Here is a 17,792-nt window from a genome sequence, read left to right on the forward strand (position 1 = left end):
CCCTCTCCTCACACCTAAGTAAAGGACCAGCTAGAGCCAGGAAGGCACCTTGTGAGTCATTCTAGCTTGCTGTTAACTTCAGATTGTGAACACCAGGAACTGTGGTGAAAGTCTCCCCATCATACCTTATTGTGTATAAAAGGAAATGAACAGCTCACACTACTGACTCATTTTTTAAAATCTATCCTTCTCCAAGCGAAGTGGCAATGTTCTCCAGTTAATCAAGGAAAGACCTACTTTGACACAAGATCCTTTTCCTGTCAAAGAGCATTTTGCTTTTCATGTTGCTTTTGTGACAGCTGATCTCTTCGAATAAGGAAGGCTGGTTACTGGCTATGGTATGGACTTGTCAGTGCCTCGAAACAAGGCTTTTATAAAAGCAAGGAACTAGTACGTTCTAGAGAGTGCCAAAAAGGAGGGAGTGAAAAGCAGTTTAGCCATAGCAGCAGCATTCAAGGTCAAATGGGCTTTGCAGAGGTCAGAGAGGCTTTTTCAGTCTTTGAAGAAAGGATTGTGAGAAAGACATGGGGATAATAAAGTCCAATATGTTAATTTTCGCCATCTGAAAAATCTGTATTGCATTAGTTCAGAAATTTTTCTTTTTTTGTTTGGCAGGTGGTAAAAATAAAGGTCTGAAATGGGAGAGGGTAGCAGACATTTACTTGAAGTAGTAGTTTCCTCTGAGTCTTTGAAGAGCCAGCATACAGTCTTACCTAGTGTTGTTTTGTGAGAGAAACTTCACAGTAATTTTCAGCATAGATTTGAAAGGAAAATCAAACATTAGTGCAGAGACCTTCGCAGTCGCTTGTACATTGAAAGAACAACGGAGGGACTCAGATACTCTTCAGTTCCCGCTCCCTGGCTTGATCCTATCTTGTATTGCCTTTGGTGTAGGAAACACCATTGCCAAAAAAGCTTTTGTAAAAGTTACAATACCTTTGTGTTCTGCTATCAACTAACAGCAGACAGGTTTAACCTCAAGGGAAGTGCTTCACTACCTCAAATTGGTAAGGCAGGTTAAATCAGTTCACATTGCATTTATTTTTCAACCATAGGAGAGTAGGTCTAGGTAGCGAAGTTAACTGTGATTAGCTTGGGATCAACTGTGGAAATGCTGAAGATTCACAGGCTGTATCTAATAACACTCCCTATGTATATTTCTGATGATATGGCTGGTGAGACGTGTCCTGTGCGAGTTTTTTAGTTTTTGTTATTGGCTAGCATGTAAAGGAATGGATTTACTTCTGTTTGCAGGTTTTGTGCAGTAAGAATGACTGCAATTAAAGAACCTGTTGGAAAACATGAGCGTGGGGCATAAGACTAGGAAGGAGACTGAAAATATCTCATTATGTGAGAACTGGGAGTCACATGCAGGACTGTGTGAGTCAGCAGCATGCCCGTACGGTGATGAAGCACTAACCACAGACTGGGTTGCACTAGCAAGAGCATAGCCAGCAGATCAAGGGAAATGATTACTCCCCTTTACTTGGCTGCCATGAAGCCACATCTGTGTCCATTGTCCAAAAGTGAGTTCAGTTCTGAGTTCTGTGGAACAAGGTAATGACAAACCAGATCAGAGGCAGCAGAGTCTGTCAGAAGGCATCGAAGATGCGCGTGAAGGTGCTGGGTCAACAGGGCTTGTTCAGCCTGCAGAAGGGAGGGGTAAGGAGAATTTGAACGCTGTCTTGCATCTGAAGGAGAAGGAAGAGTGAGCCAGACTCTTCTCTGAGATTCACTGCAAAAGGCTAAGACTGCAACAGCGACAAGTTGCAGCTAGAAAAATTTCAATTTGGCATAAAAAACTGTTCTTTATGGGGAGAAGCATTAAACATTGCCCAGGGAATGACTCGTGATTTCCCAGAGAGGCTGTGAAGTCTCCACGCTTGGAGGTTTTCAAAAGTCAGCTGCTCAAGGTCCTGAGCAACCTTGTCTAAGCTGGAAGTTAACCTTGGTTTGAGGAGGATGTTGAACTAGGTGACCTCCAGAGGTTCTTTCCAAATTAAATTATTCTGTGATTCTATGACCTAAGTGAGCTGAGCCGACATTAAGCTGCTCTACATCCTCATTTTGGAGGGGCTGGAGCTGCAGAGCATGGTTCCTCACCTCAGCATTTCCTGGCCTCACCTTCAGTTTCTGCGAGGCAATTACAGGAATTGGGAGAGAAGGAGTGCCTCGGAGTTCGATCCGTTCCCTCACACCCCCATGCTGTTGTTAATGTATAACAGTGGTCGTTTATTTTCTCTTTGCTTCTTTTCATTTTAAAAAAATGAAAGTATGCATGTAGGCTCCAATATGCTAAGAAGCATACTGGATTAAAACAGTCTTAATTGCGATAAATAGAGAGAAGTCTGCCCATTCTGTCTTGTGCTTTAACTGCTCACTGAATGGTTTTTAACACCTATCTCTACGTACAAGTTTTTGATCGATGAGCAGAATGAGTAAAATGCAACCAGAACACATTGTACCTGTGTGAAAACTCTTAAACTAATCCTGTGATGTCCATTTTCATAATCGCTGTTAATCATTGCCATAATAAACGTTTTCTTTTCCCATTTCTTCCACCAGCCTTCTTCCAAGTGTATGAAAAAATGCACACTTTTTTAATACAGGTCTTTTGTGATGGTCTAACTTTTTACTGCCAGTACAAATAATTAGAGCAGTGTTTCTTTCTCTTGCTAGAAGTTTTAAGTACTGTCAGTGAAATAATTATGTTGTAATTTGGGGATCATTACAAGAATTGGTATTCTTTAACATCATGAAGTTTGTAATATTTTTTACAACTTCATTGTAATAGACCATTTGAACTACAGCAAAGCAATTTTAGTCCATGAAAAGAAAGTTTTTTGGCAGTGGAACAAGTGATGAAAGAAATTGGAAAATAATTACCAACCTCTTAGCAAGAACTCGGGGAATTAGAGGAACGCTGCATCTCTAAAACCATTGTGCAGTTCAGATTATTCACCATGTAGGGGTTAAATCCACTCTTCCTCTTTAAAAATGCTTTTGGATATACTGTTTCTGTCATTGTTGAATGTGACAGTAAACCACCAGCAGTGCTGTAAAACCAGAAGGTCACAGCACTTAGCGAACAGTTAGAGCCTGACAAGACTTACGCTCTGTGCACAGTGGAGTCAGAGGGGGTGATGGCTTGGGCTTTGGTGACTCATTTTGTAAATCTGGGTAGGATGTGCATCTTTTGAACACTTAGGTCTGATTCTTATCTCATTCAAAGTTGGTGGTGGTTATTTTCATAGTAGTAATCCCAGTGAGTGTTTTACCCATGGTAGTCTTCAGCTATTGAATTAAATATTCATTTCTGAAAGTGCTGATTAGCATTTAAACCAGGTGAGGTTTATCTGCCTCTGCATCACTGGCATTCTGTATGAGTAATGTGTACATATATGCGATATCAAACTGCACGAGTGCAGATATGACTCCTCTAAACTCAGAGTTCAGTGTTTTCCTAATTACTTACAGCCTATTGAGATTAAAGCGACAAGATCTCTTTTGTGTTAAACAAGAAGCTCACATTCTTTACTGATGAGCTACTCTCCTCTTTCCCTCTTGGTGATCACGGGCAACATTTTTGCAAACAGATGTCCCAGTCTCCCCCCCAAAGAAAGCCTTTGTAACTTGTGGTTGACCTAATTGTGCAGCAACAGTGCTGCTGCTGCTGCTGCTGCTAAGCAGGGGAGATCCCTGCTGTGGCACTCACTTGGGCTTTGCACAGTCTGCAACCTGGAGCAGGACGTAGGTAAGCGGCAGTGCAGGGCATTGAGGGACATTCTCCAATTTCATTTGCGGGTGAGATGTCCCACGGAGAATTCAGTATGACTTGGAGACCTTGGGCCAAGTTCTTCACCCCTTTCAGTATCACACCCCACCTGAAGCAAGTGAATGGGGTCACTTGTTACTGAAAAAAAAGATCTTGGCATTGTTATATATTTGGAAATGCAGACAGTCTTCTGAGGTACAGCAGTGTTTCAGTCATATATTATCTGTGGCAATTGTTATTTGTGTGTCCAGTTGTGAAGCACTTGCTGAATATTCTGTCTTAGCCTGGATGTGTCTACATGAGGTCTTGAAGATCAGAGCCCATATTGAAATCTTCTTAGTGTCATGACAGACGAGAGAGAAACAAATGTTGAGATTTTTCTGATTTCAACCAACAGATAACCTCAGTGGCTGCCATTGTTGTGATCACACTGTGCTTAGTGTGTGGTGGTTTTCTGCCTGTGCACTCCCTCTGAGAAAAAATATGCAAAAATCACAAGGCAGAATCACATCTGCTACTGCACGCTACCCAGTTCCCTGTGTAGAATTATAAAGTTTTAAAAGGTGTTTTCTGAGTCCCGGAGTCAAGACCACTCAGTAAAGTTGAGATAGGCTTTTTTCATGTCATGTATCATTACCCAGTAATGCCCATCCATCTTCAGTTTGCACCAGTGGAGACTTAATCAAGCGTGTAGAAGGAAGAATAGATTCTTACTTAATCCATCCAAGGGTGGCTCAACTGGCATGTTTTAGTGCTGCTCTTAGCTGAAACAAGGTTGTTGACGTAGAACCGTAGCAGCCATGTTTTATGTGTGTGCTTTCATGTTTAGACGAGTAGTAGTGGCAACCAGAATGGTTTGCCTCAGCCAGCAACTCTGTTCAGTGCCATGTGTTAACTGTGTTAAGAATTAATGGATCTTCTCAGTGAAGATAAAAGATTAGGGAAGCACTTTGGCAAACTGATAGGCTTGAAGAAAGGGGGACGTTTTGGTTTTGCTTGAGCACAGGGACTTTAATCATTGAATAGAAAGATGTCTTTCTGTAGTTCCATGCTTCAGGATAAAGCTGCTGTTGAATGAGGAGGTTCTTGCACTGGACTGGATGATTCAGCTGCTGAGATCCAGATGTAACACATAGGGATTGATTGGCACGTGGACCCTGACAATAAGAGAATTGGGTTTTGTTTTGTTTGTCAGTATGTGGGAAGAACGGGCTGGGGAATGGAGATCCTGCCGTAGAGCAGCTTGCTGAATCACATCAGGGAGAGACTCGAGTGTTGTTAGTACGGTGGGCAAGTAGGGCTGTGTGACCACAAGGATGTAAATCCCTGAGCAGAAAGATGCAGAAAATAGTTGCAGGCAGGCGAGAAGAGGATGAGGAAATGAGAGAGACAGCTAGGGAGGAAAAGCCTGCCATCCTCGTGTCGGGAACTGGAAGTAGGTACTTTGTTATAAATTGCTGTGTCAGCTATGGGGTGGAGGTCATTCATGGCATCCTGGTGACAATAGATGTGGCCTATGTTACATAGAGGTCTCTTTGCATCAAGGTATACTGCATTGTGCATTACTTCAGAATCTTCCTGTGTGCTTTCACTCTTCAACTTCCACTCTTTAAACTGATTTCTTTGCTATCCTGCTTTGTTCTGTTTTTAACATATTGTAGCTTTTACTAATGCTTTGGTGGTGGGTTGTTACTGGGGTTTTTTGTTTGTTTGAAAGCCAAGCAGGCCATATACTCTTATCTGTTCGTTTACGGTCTATTTTTGTGTTGTTTTTTTTTATTTGGAGTTCAATGTCAAATTATTCATATTTCTCCTTGATGTTGGTGTTTTCCTAACTGTAGTTCTGTCATGAGCATAGTCTAATCCATTGTGACACATACGTAGTTCCTGTAATTGCCATTTTTAGATGGAACGATGTCTTGAATTAAATCTGGAATCTAGAGCTAATGTTATAGAAAATAAGGTCAAAGAAATCAAGTAACATTACTTCCAAAGTCGCAATAGAGTCTTTGGATCATCTTCCCTCATTAATATCGATGCTTGACAGCACTTACAACTTTAATCATGATTTGTAACCCTCTGAATTTTATTGCTTCTGCTGTCAGAAATCAATTTCACTACTTAATGGCATCTTGTAACCTCAGTCAAGGAGAATGTTGGTTTGATTTTTATTTTAGTTTTCCTCAAATCTTCACTGCTAAGCTACACCCTTACAAAATTATTTCCATGACAGGTTTTAACAGAGTTGTTTTCAGTTCTCTGACTTAAAGAAAATACTTTGGCTACACAACATAATACAGAAGTATTTTTCTCCATTGATCATTTTTATTGACCTGTAGCTTCATGTATGCTTCAAAAAGTTGTAGATTCTGAGCCTAAAAGCAGTGAAGTGTGTGTTTAATCTTAGTCACGCTTGTAGACCTGGGACTTCTCGTATAACTAACATCACCACAAGTGTCTGCAGGATCAGACCATAAACTGTTGTTTCATCTTCCTTTTGCTTACTGAGGTTGAAGAAGAGAATGGAGCACACTTACAATTCGAAATTAAACATTTAGATTAGTCTTTATTGATTCCTTTTGATCAAAAGAAGTGTGTTCGGGCTTGATTCTGTCTTTAGTCACTCAATAATTTCAGTCATTGAAATTCTTGACCTTGTTGGGAGTTCCCCTTTAATGGTATAGTTGCAGGATGGAGTCTAGAATTGTGGGTTTCTTAAAGGAAATAACAAAATAGTACTTTTCACAAAAAAAAAACTCAAAACAGATGAAAACCCAAGTAGCTCACAGGAACCAAACTAAATCTTCTCTCAAAATTTGCAATTTTTCATAGTTAAACATGCAAAGGGCATATCCCTTGATCTCCTTTGTAAATGACTAAACTTTGGAAAAGATTCTGCTTTAAGCATAGTAGTGTCTACTTTTCTGTACACTTATTAGTAGGTTTTGTATGCTTTGAAAAAGAGACAATTGTTATTCTCCCACTTAACACATAGGAAATTGAAGGATGGTAAAATAAAGTGACACCCAGTGGGCCAGCAGTAGATCTAGATTACCAATTCAGTGTCCTGACTGGGAAGTGCTGCCCATTTTTACCTGTGTATAGACTTCTTATTGGAAATGTCATGACCTGTTTGGCAGCATGGAAGAGAAATAATGAGATTATCTTGTCAGAAGCAATAACAGGAGTGGTTTTTTGCACCACATCATTTAAACTTTGATCTAATTCCCCAAGAAAATGTCCGTGGAAAGTTATTTCTTCACAGAAGTAAGGAAACTGATTTGCTATGAAAGTTATAAAACTCAAACTCCACAGGACAGGCATAGCAAACCACCTTTCTAAAAGCAAAGAAGAAAAAAATTTGCATCACTTTTCAAATCGTCTTTATCCTATATACAAATATTGAGCTCCATGCTACTATTTCTAATGTATTTCATGTGTTTTTTTCCAATCACAAAGGAATAGCTCTCTGTGTGTGATTTATGTACTGATGACTTCCAGCTAACTTTCCTTGCTATATTTCATTTAGAGAGCCTGCTGCCTGCACATGATAATGTTTATGTAGTGGATGACATGGTTCTGGAGCTATCAGAGGTGGAAGAAACAGCATCAGAAAGCAGCTGTTTTGCATCTGAGGACACCATGGAAGACTCGGGTGTTGTGAGCTCCCCATCTGACATTATATCTTTGGATTCACAAAATGACAGTATGAAGTTGAGAGACATCCAACTGGTCAATGGCTACATGGACTCAGCTGAGGCAGATGCGATGTATGGCACAGAGACATGCCCTGTAAAGAGCGCCTACTGCGATAGTATGGGATCTGACGGTGCTCCGCAGAGGTAAAAATTTATTTGCAGCCAGTGCTTGGAAAATATCTTGCATGTCCTCCTTGTAGGGAATCATTTAAGAAAACCAATTTCTACTTTCTTTTGCTCTTTCATAAACCAGTACCAATGCCAAGTGACTCCTCCCAGTGAAAAGCTCACTGCCAAATCCCCTCCAGTGACATACTTGTAGCAACAGGCAAAGGTCACTTTTCTGTTTGAACTTGTAGTTACATTTCTTGCAAAAGACCGCTGCCCTCCAGAGTTGATTTCTCCAAGAAGTCTGAAATAATTTTGTTACAGTTTGGTTTATTTTGAACTTCTGATAGCATATGAAGTGCTTAAAATATTACTACATATTGATCTAGAAAAATGACATGCAGGTCATAAAATGGAAAATTCATAAAATGGAAAAATCCAAGCCACTGAAAGCCAGGTGGAAAAGGATTATATTCAGTGAAATTTGAGGATTGGTTTGTGGGTGTGTGCATGCATATATATGTTCACCTAATGCTAACCTCCAATGGCATTGCACCTTGGGGGGTGTGGGTGAGCATATTTTTTTTTTTTTTTTGCATAAACAAACATTTTCCTGCAGTTTTTGCAAGAAAATACGAGAACCTGGAATTTAACTAGAAACTGCCTTCAAGCACAAGTGACTCTGACACTGTTTGTTTGCCAAAACTCACATAGTTGGTGGCAGGGCTGCAAAGGGAACCCAAAATTTATAGAACTTTGCAAATACAAACTGGCCAAATAGGAAGCTGTGTCTCCAGCAAGGAGGGTGGCCTAGTAATACTGACAGGGATCCGCTCTGTGTGATGCTGCAGAGTCATGGGACAGGGGCCAGAAATTCCTCTGAATTCTCAGTTGACACAAAGTCTGTGCTTTCTGGTCTCTCTCCATTCAGCTGCTAATCTGTAGCCCCTTCATAAGAGCATGTATCATGACCTAGTTATTTCCTTCCAAACATTTCTGAGCGAAAACTTCATCTTGGATCATGCAGTGGGTGATAAATTAGGGATAAATTAGGCCAAAGTCAGTATTTAATCTATTGGAATGATCTCAGGGCTTTTCTTTATCCATCAGTATCAATGGGGACAAGATCAAGCCTCACTTAGATACTTGCTCAACAATACATTTTTCTCATGATTTGTCCTTTTACAGTTTCTTAGGTCCTGATGCAGTCTCTATTTGGAGGATTAGATAGGCTAGAACAGTAACTGCAATTAACATTCCAGACCTGATCCAAAAAAGCAACCCATTAATTTGAGTAGACTTAGATTGGGCCTTGTATGATAACTAAGCAATCCCAACTTTCCTCAAAATGCAGAATCTTAAAGTGGTTAGGAAAACACACATGCACATTGAGTGGAGGGGGAAGAAGTTACCATAATGTTAAGCAAAGACATCAAAGCAAAAAGACATCAAAGCAAAGCTCTGTAAGAACAATTCTAATCAGCAAAAAATATTTTTTACTTTTTCTGGGTTTTTAGTCAAATAAAAGATTGACCACAGGTCATTAAGAGACATACTCCCTCTTGGAAGTCAGTATTCTCTCCATCTTTCACTTCAGCCAAAGTTACACATTCTGTACATTACGTTGAGATTCACCTTTGCCACACAAACACGCAGAATGTTTTAGCAGTTGGAAAGAGTGCACATAGAAGAGGCAGCAGGACATTTCATAAGCTGCCCAGCAGGCCTGCTGCTCAGGGGTCTTGCTGAGCCAAAGGAGCGGGAGCTGGAAGGATAGTGTGATGTACTGCCCATCGCAGTCAGGGAGGTGGTCACTCCCCCTGCTCAGCTGCTGTGAGGCCAGTGCTGTAGTACCGTGCCCAGTCTTGGGCCCCCAATTCAAGAGAGAGATGGGCAAACTGGGGAAGAAGGTCCAGAGAAGAGCCACTGAGAGGGCCGGGGCACTGGAGCACGTGAGGTATGAGGGGGAGAGGAAACAAGTGGGTTGTTCGCCTTGCAAAACCGATGTGGGTAAGGAGGGACCTGATTGCAGTCTTTCCCTAAACAAAAGGAAGACTATAAGTCTTCTCAGGGATACACAGTGAAAGGACGAGAGGCAACCATCACCAGCTGCTGTAAAGGAAATAAAAATTGAATATAAGGAGGAAAAAAACAGAACAGAAAAAACCAGAATCAGTTAAGCGCTGGAAGAGGTTGCCCAGAGAGGTCGAGGAACATCCATGCCTGGAGGTTCTCAGAACACAGCCAGGCAAAGCCTTGGGCAGCCTGGTCTGGCTTTGAAATTAGCCCTGCTCAGAGCAGGAGGTTGGGCTAGGCTTCCAACTTAATCTTTTCTATGATTTTATCATGCTAAATATTCTGTATTTATCTAATATGTCCATAATTTAAAAAGCCTGGGTTTAGACTGAAATAGGAGACAGTTATTGTTGTTTGGGGAGTGTGGTTATTTTTCATAAATTCTATTTATTTTTTTAGGCTCTGGACAGCAAAATTGCTTCAGATCAACTTTAGGATATAGCAGAAACTTAACATTTGTGATTTATTTTCATCTTATGTCAGCAACCGCTTAGACTGGCACAGCAGCCACGCTGATAGTAATATCCTTTAAACTTTTATGCTCTGAATGTGCCAGTAATATTTGAAGGTAAATCCAAGTCCACTACTAACCTCTGTTTGTAAACAAACCAGCTTTGAAAATTGTGCTCATCTAAGTCCTTTTGAGGTCAACTTGCTAAGTTTTCAAAAGCCACTTCCTAAGTGTAGAGGGAAGGAAAAAACAAGGAGTTTTTTTTAAACCTGTTTGTATGAAATTCTTGTTTTAGTGGGATGTAAATCAATTCTGAGTACAATTTTGAGCACAGCCAAATTTGGAAAACATCAGTTTCAACATCCAGTGTCAGAGCAGCTGCCACCCCACTAATAAAATCTGTTGGGAGCTCTGAGATTGTATGTAGTTCTTGTGATGAACGGGCTACTTTCAGGACCAAACCAGCCTCCTAAATTCCCAGACAAGTCAAAGTGCAGTTCGTGTGAATAATTGATACCAAGCTATACAGCGTTTTAAATATGTTTCATAAGCTACAAAACTGAAAGGAAAATTTTACACGGAGGTTATTATTTCCTTTCTATCTTCTAGTCCGTGTACCAAGATCTAACTCAATTCTAAAAGGAAGATAAGAACAAAGGAATTGGGAGAACCTGTTGGTAATGTAAAGTAGCAGTGGTTAGGAGCAGTGAATCAGAGTCCTCCTTGAGTCCGAGCTCCACTGAAGGCAAAAATTTTATTTAGTGACTAATTTGGCCGAGGTTTGGGAAAAAAGGGTTAATAACAATAATGGAAATATTTAGCTTGTCATTTTAAATTGTAAAGCTGGCTAAAGCCTGGGCTTTTGACCCAATGAAATAACTAATTCCTAGGAATTTATAATGCTGTATACTAAAATCATTTTGTACTCTGTGGGCTGTCAAAAGTACCCTTAAAGTGGAAGCAAATTGTATTTGGAGTGTGAAGGGCTATAAAGAAAATCCAAGTGGTATTTTGCACATGCACTGTGAAGAACTGCAGTGAAGAGCAGAATCAAGTCCACAGTTCTTACCTAGCTTTGGTTCAGAGGTGTAGCCTGTGCTCCAGGAGATCAAGAGTATTTTGCCATGTTGCTTACTTTGGTGAATTGTATGTTTTTTCTTAGAGTTTCTGGAATTGTTTACTGGGTTGCCTGGGTGGTCTCTGCGCAGCTGAAATGCCTGATAGCATTAGAATATCACAGCAGGGTCTGCACCTCATCAGCTGCTGCAGTCAAGGGAAGTTGTGAGTGTTTAAGCATCCAGTCTTTAACATGCAATAGGTTTGGCTGCACATAGCAGCGTAATAGTATGGCCGGGTCAGAAATGGCACGTAGCACAGGCTTTGCGCACACAGAAATGACAACCACAGCAGAGCTCAAATCTCATTCAGTTTCCAGAGCACGGAAACAGACATTTCTAAAAGAAGGTCCCCGGATTCCAGGATTTCCAGGCTGGGGTCTTTCCTCCATGGTTTTGTTTTCCAGTACATGGGAGCAACTTGCAAGTGCACTCTGTTTTGTTTTGTTTGTTTTCTTTTGGGATTCTTGTTCAAGCAATCTTAATCCAAATACACATATTAATTACCATGTAGAATATCAAATCAAGTATCAGAACACTCTAGTTCTACCCCTGGCTCTGCCTCTAACCTGTTAAACCATCTTTGTCTCTCTGTCTCTGATATCCCCTTCAGCCACTGACTGTTTTTTTACGATAAAAACCATAATGCAGCTATCGTATCTTCACCATAGGTTTGTACAGTGCCTGGTGGAGCAGAATCCAGACCTCAGCTAGAGGTGCCAAGGGCTAACACCATATAAATAATTGATTACATGCAACGTTTGGCTGTGAATGTTTTAGTATTAACTGCTGACTGAACACTGTACTACACAGTTCTCTTTCTTCACATCCTCCCTTACGGTTGATTTCTTTGTGTTATGTATCTGTTCACCAAATTTTAATATATAGTGTTAAATGAGTAACAAGAAAACCACAGAGAAGCTGAAATGTTGCTTATGTAGCAGTAAGTACATCTCATGATCTCACAGTGTTGCAACTCTGTCCTCCCATACCCCCTCCTTTCCCATCCCTTGTATGGTGTCATCACGCAAGCTCCTAGGGGCAGGGATCAGTCAATTTTATATGCCTGTAAAGCATCATGCACACCTACTGTCTGGAGCTTTTAAAAATTATGTTAAAATAATATTATTAGGGATGCTAGGTCACATGCTCAGAGTTAGGTAACATTAATATTAAGGCTGTCCGTGTAACCTTAGCTTCCCCCTTTAACCTTAATTTCCCCCCCTTTTGTGCAGTATGATAAAGTCTCTAGTTAAAGTGATCATACTCTATTTTGGTTTATTTTCTTTCTAAGTTTCAGGGCTCAGTTAATAGAGCAGGTATACCACCGTTCACTCTCAGTTCAGATTCTCTTTTGGAGACAGGACTATTTAATTTCCTTTTGCTCTTTTTATCTCCCTCATCACGCTAGTATCCATGTGCCATGCAGACTTTAATTCATTTCTCTGCACAGTACTCACATGAGATGAAAAGGTGGCATTATCCTATTTTAGAGAAGGAAAGCTGATGCGTAGAGAATCAAGGCACACTAGTGACCAGTTAGACCACACAGGACCCATTTTTTTCAGAGGACTGAGCATTAAACAGCATTTGATGTATCAGAATGCAGCTCTCCTTTTCCTCCAAACTCTGTTCTTGGAAGACATTTAACCATTTTGGCTGAAATAAAATAATAGAATGATCATGGGCATGATATAAATTGTGGCATTTGGACTGCCACCTAGTAAATATGTATAATTTCTCAAAGTTATGAGCAATTGAAATCAGGGGTTTAAAAGGGATCTTAAGAGTGAGTGGTTCCACCAGCCTTTCTCAGAGCAGGAAAAGCACTTTAAAATACAAAACATTTTTTTACATTTTGAAAAGGTATTAAGTGTATTAAAATATTTAAAAAATAAAAGTATTTTAAAATGTAAAGGGAACTTGGCAAATATAAAGCTAAATAAATGCAGACTTGTCTGGGACAAAAAGATGAAATACCTCCCAAAGGTCTGAAAGGGATTTTCCCCTCCCTTGGGTTTCTGTTTCAGTAGCCATGAGAGAGGAATATTTCTTCACGTACAACTAGTGGAGGGCCTAGGGTGGGGGTGGGGGAACCCTCCTGAGATCGGCTCCTGCTGTGGGTCTGGACAGGGATAATCCCATTTCCTCCCTTTCTCTTGGGAGAATTTGTTACCTTTGGCTCTGGTTGGGGTAGTTGAAGCTGCTGGGAGGAGAAGAGTCCTCCTCCTTACCAACCTGAGAAATACTCACTGTTTGCTACAAAACTGTTAAGAGTTTTGATGAGTTAGTTTAAAACAAAAGCTTGAGAGGATAGGGGTGGGTGAGGTTGTTCTGCTTAATTTTCAGCCCATTCAAATTCAAATGTTACGAGGTTTTGTATTCCACTTGGGAAGGGCAGGAGGGAAAGACAAGTCAGTAGCTGGAGAGAATTCAGCAATGAAGCTGGTCAGAGGAAGAAAAAATATAACGGTGAGTGGCAGAAGGCAGGCAGGAAGGAAAGAGAAAAACTGTAATGAAAAATAAGAGTGTATGTATGTATTATATATACCTCTTTGTGCACAAATATGTTCTATATAATTACATGTCACTTGTAGCTGTCTCTGAGAAATATGGGAAAGTTTTATTCTGTTGTTTCTCTGTAGGATAGGTTTTATTTTAGCTGGGTAGGCACGTGTTTTACTTTTTTGAAAACAGAAATGTAGTTGGAAGGAGGAGGAAGGAAGAGAAAGGGTTAAAGCGACAGAGAGAACTTCAGGGATGAAAAATTACTTAATTAAGACCCAGATGTCTGACAGATTTGCAAGCCTCTGCTTCTTACCTAGTTTTGCTGATTTCCTTCCTTATCTCTGGCTTTCTCTTTCCCCTTGTTCCACAAAACTCTTTAAATTTGGATACTCTCGTGCACTTTTTTGCTGGCAGATATTAATGGAGGGAAGATACTAATGATATTATGGTTAAGTAATAGATACTCACAGTCGTTATAGAGCAAGAATCCAGATTAGCCTTTCTGTTAAACTCATCCGCTGGAAAAATACCGTATACTTTGGAGCTGTAGAATATTTTACAGATTAGGAAGCAACTCGGGTTCCTAAAGGTGTAGTGCTGGCTTCCAGGAGAGAAAGGCTCTGGTCCTTGCTCTGGTTCTTATTTTTCTGTGTAAACCAAGAGAAGTTATTTAACCTCACCATGCCATCTTTTAACATGCAATGTTACATTGCACAGGTGATGTGGCTGTATTAAGATTTAAATCATGCTAGTCCACTTTCCTGACTGTTTCTGGCAATGCTGTCCGCCTGCGGGCTTTCCCGTTGAGAAGCTGTTGCCAGAGGCCCGTGTGGGGAGGGGGGAGCGGGGGCATGCTTCCAGCTGTATAGCATCTACAAGCTGCTGCTTATGCAGCAGGACCCTGGAACCGACATATGTTGGGGGACTCTGGAAGCTTAAATCACCCTGGTATGTAACAAGCTTAGAGATTTCTAGCATTAAAATACAAAATGATACTAAGGAAAAGCATTTTCTTTTGCTTTATGTTCAGGTTTTTGACCAGTAACCATGGAGGAGGACTGTAAAAGGACATAAACCCAGCTGCTGCTGAAAAATTACATCATTTTCCTCGTCATCTACATTTACAAGTTCTTATTTTTAATTGGGTGGGTTGATATCTGAAGGCACGACTGGACCTCTGTGTTCTAGGGTTGGAAAACAGTTTAATTCAATCTGTGATGGTTTTTATTCAGCACAGATATAAATGCAGTCTAAAGACCTTTGTAAGTTTGATGCAGTCCCAGAGAACTAGAAACAGAACACAAGCTAAAAAACCTGGAGTGGAAATTATACTTGTACCTTGCTCTAGAAAAGTATGTGCAGCTTTTCTTTTATCACTCATTGAAGAGCATAAAAAGCAAGTTTATCTGGCATTCAGCAGAATGTGACCATGTGCTTTTTCCTTTTCCTAGTTGCCTGCCACTTTCAGAAATCTTGCATCAAAGACAAGTGATGACTTTGTTATCTAACCAGTCCTAAGTTGGTTGTGCAGTCTACAAATTCGGCATTTTAACAGGCTTTGGCCATTCGAACATTAAAACTTTATGCTCAGGTTCACAAGAGGCAACAGAAATGGAGAGTATCGCTGGTCAGGCCATAGCTTAGGTGACCAGAAAGTCCACCACTTACACTAGCTGCTGTCCTGCTGCTGTTATATTCCTTTCTTGAAAGGGAATTTAAAGTCACCTAGCCTAAGAAATAGAAAGAATGGATAAATGGTCCCTAAGATGTTGTAAACTATTGGCTAATCTGGAAAATAGTTACCTGCATTTTTGAAGAGTATTTTGCTGCATCAGTCACAAAACCAAATACATAAACGCTGTGAGTTTACTTGATGTCATCTTTCTGGCCTAGTTGAATAGAAAGTTGTATTCAAAAAGGATGCACTTTCAGCCATACTTTCTACAACTTAAAATCGTTCCCCATCTGTCTCCTCTTTAACATCCACCTTGAGATACAACCGAAGTAGAAGCATTTCTCTTTCCAGCGTTTATGTAAGAGGAGAATATTGTGGCTGCAGTTTGAAGTGGAGTAATTTGGAAACGCACGTAAGGGTTAAAGTAATTCCCCAGTATCAGACAGAGAAGACTATCAGAGCTGGGAAAAGAGCCCAAATGCTCCAAAGCCCAGTCTGGAGAAACTGTAATATCAGCTTTCCACATTGGTCAGTCCCTGTTAGCTGCTTAAGACACATGTGAGAACCTGAACACTCTTGATGTCCATTGAACTGCCTCACAGCAGTCGCTGCTTCCCTGCGTGTGCTGCTGCACGGTGTGCCTGTCTGGATTTGACTCTGTTATTTGCCATGTCTCTGTCTTCCCTCCCCAGCTAGTAACAAATTCACAGGAGCCATGTTCTCGAGTCTTTTGATAAGCAAATGTGGTGCAAAATGAGTGAGACTTTCAAGTCACATTCAGTTAACCTGAGAGATGTCTACTGCCATTTCATCTTGTCTGCTGCCACTCCAGCAGGACATGGGTCTCCCTACGTTCCATATTATGTCTGCCAGCCCCAGACAGATGTCATGAATATCCTACAGTATTTCAAATGGCACCAAGTGCCTGAGTTCAGACAACTGAATTTCTTCCTCAGTCGCTGCAGTTTACATAGGTCTGCGTTGTATTCTCACAGTTATAGCGGGAGTTGTGGTCCTTACCTCTGGGACCACACATGAGGCTCACCAGAACTCCTGAGAAGTGCTCAAAGACACTCGGGTCAATTTGATCATTTGCAAACCTCCAGGTAAAGCTGCTCTAACTATAACAAAATGGCAGTCTCTGTCATTGCAAATCCACTGTCTTACCACTGTTTTGGGTTTCTTTTTAATGCAGCATTTCCAGCTAGGTTTATCAGAGGCTTTTCTCTCTTTCTTAGAATATAAACTTACTCATAAATGTCCATCTCCCATGGAACTAATTTGACAAAACGCTGCTCTAAGTTTCATTTTGTCTCCAACTGCGCGAATGACTGCTGAGGAGTAATTATGCATTGTAGCCTGCACTCAGTGGAGCACTAAAGGCTGTAGTTTAGTAGTCACTTTGCTCCATTCTGTGCTCTTGCACAAATCTCTGCTAATCTACCTAAGTAATAAGTGCACAAGCTTGCAGGAACCGTGCATGTTTGCCATTTCGAGCTTGGGCTAAATGCTCACTGGTGTTGTATTTTTAGTGCCTCACATTTTACCAGAAAGGCAGCATAAAGGTTATCAAGTTCTTCCCTAAGTCAAAAAAAAAGTGTGTGTGTGAGAAAATACCACTGGTAATGTTTATCCAGAATGTAAAACATGATATCGGAATAAGTCATATTTTTCTTGGATTCTGGCCAAAACAGAGCTGTCAACAAAAGAAAAGTGTATAGGGTTAGAAGGGAAGAAGGCTATGAAAAAAAAAATTACAGGCCCTTTTGTTTTCCTTTCCCAAATACTGTTGTGAGAAAGAGTCTTCTTAGGGTTATTTCTAAATCATGCGAGCTACTGGAAACTACCAGACCTTTGCCTCACAAAACATGTATCGCATGTTAAATTCCCAACGCTAAGAATTTTAAGAAGAGCCCTGTGATTAATCTATACCTTCTGCCTTGCTTTGTAGGTGAGTTTGGAGATTAATTGAACAATAGGTCTTTTAGGAATTTGGAAATGCAAAAGAAAAGATCTGCTTTTTCTGAAGCTCCCTCTGTAAAAGCAAATAAGAATCCTTTCATTTTCACTGCATTGTTCTTTTTCTTTCAGAAAAAAAATTGTGAATTGGATATTGTCTCAGTTGTCTAGATAAGGAGATTGAAGCAGAGATTGAGAGGCAAATTATGTATAGTTGCTGCGTAAGTGCACGGAGGATAATGAAAGAGACCTCTGCTGACTGTTGCACCCGTCAAGGAGAAGATAATTTTGCTATAAGAGTCATTGAAAGACTCCCATTGATTGACACAAGAAAAGAGCTGCTCACTGCAGTGGACCCACACTGCATGTTTGGAGCCCAGGAATCCCTGTTTCAGTCCCAAATATGTTTTCCTAGATAAATTGCCTA

At 40.5% G+C, this 17,792-nt stretch overlaps 1 protein-coding gene across 17 annotated transcripts in view; it reads left to right on the forward strand.

Annotated features, from left to right (window-relative positions):
* COBL (cordon-bleu WH2 repeat protein) overlaps positions 1 to 17,792 on the forward strand; it is a 223,226-nt gene that overhangs the window by 130,938 nt on the left and 74,496 nt on the right. For all 17 annotated transcript variants that reach the window (XR_015705259.1, XR_015705263.1, XR_015705261.1 and 14 more), the window contains one exon: positions 7,305 to 7,617. Coding sequence is in view for 12 of the 17 variants with exons in the window: in XM_087759953.1 (XP_087616079.1) it covers positions 7,305 to 7,617 (313 nt within the window). In the remaining 5 variants the exon portion in view is untranslated. The remainder of the gene's footprint in view (positions 1 to 7,304; positions 7,618 to 17,792) is intronic.

The sequence above is a fragment of the Nipponia nippon genome, unplaced genomic scaffold, assembly GCF_047370975.1.
Source record: "Nipponia nippon isolate SJK-2023a ecotype South Korea unplaced genomic scaffold, ASM4737097v1 scaffold_1, whole genome shotgun sequence".
NCBI lineage: Eukaryota > Metazoa > Chordata > Aves > Pelecaniformes > Threskiornithidae > Nipponia > Nipponia nippon.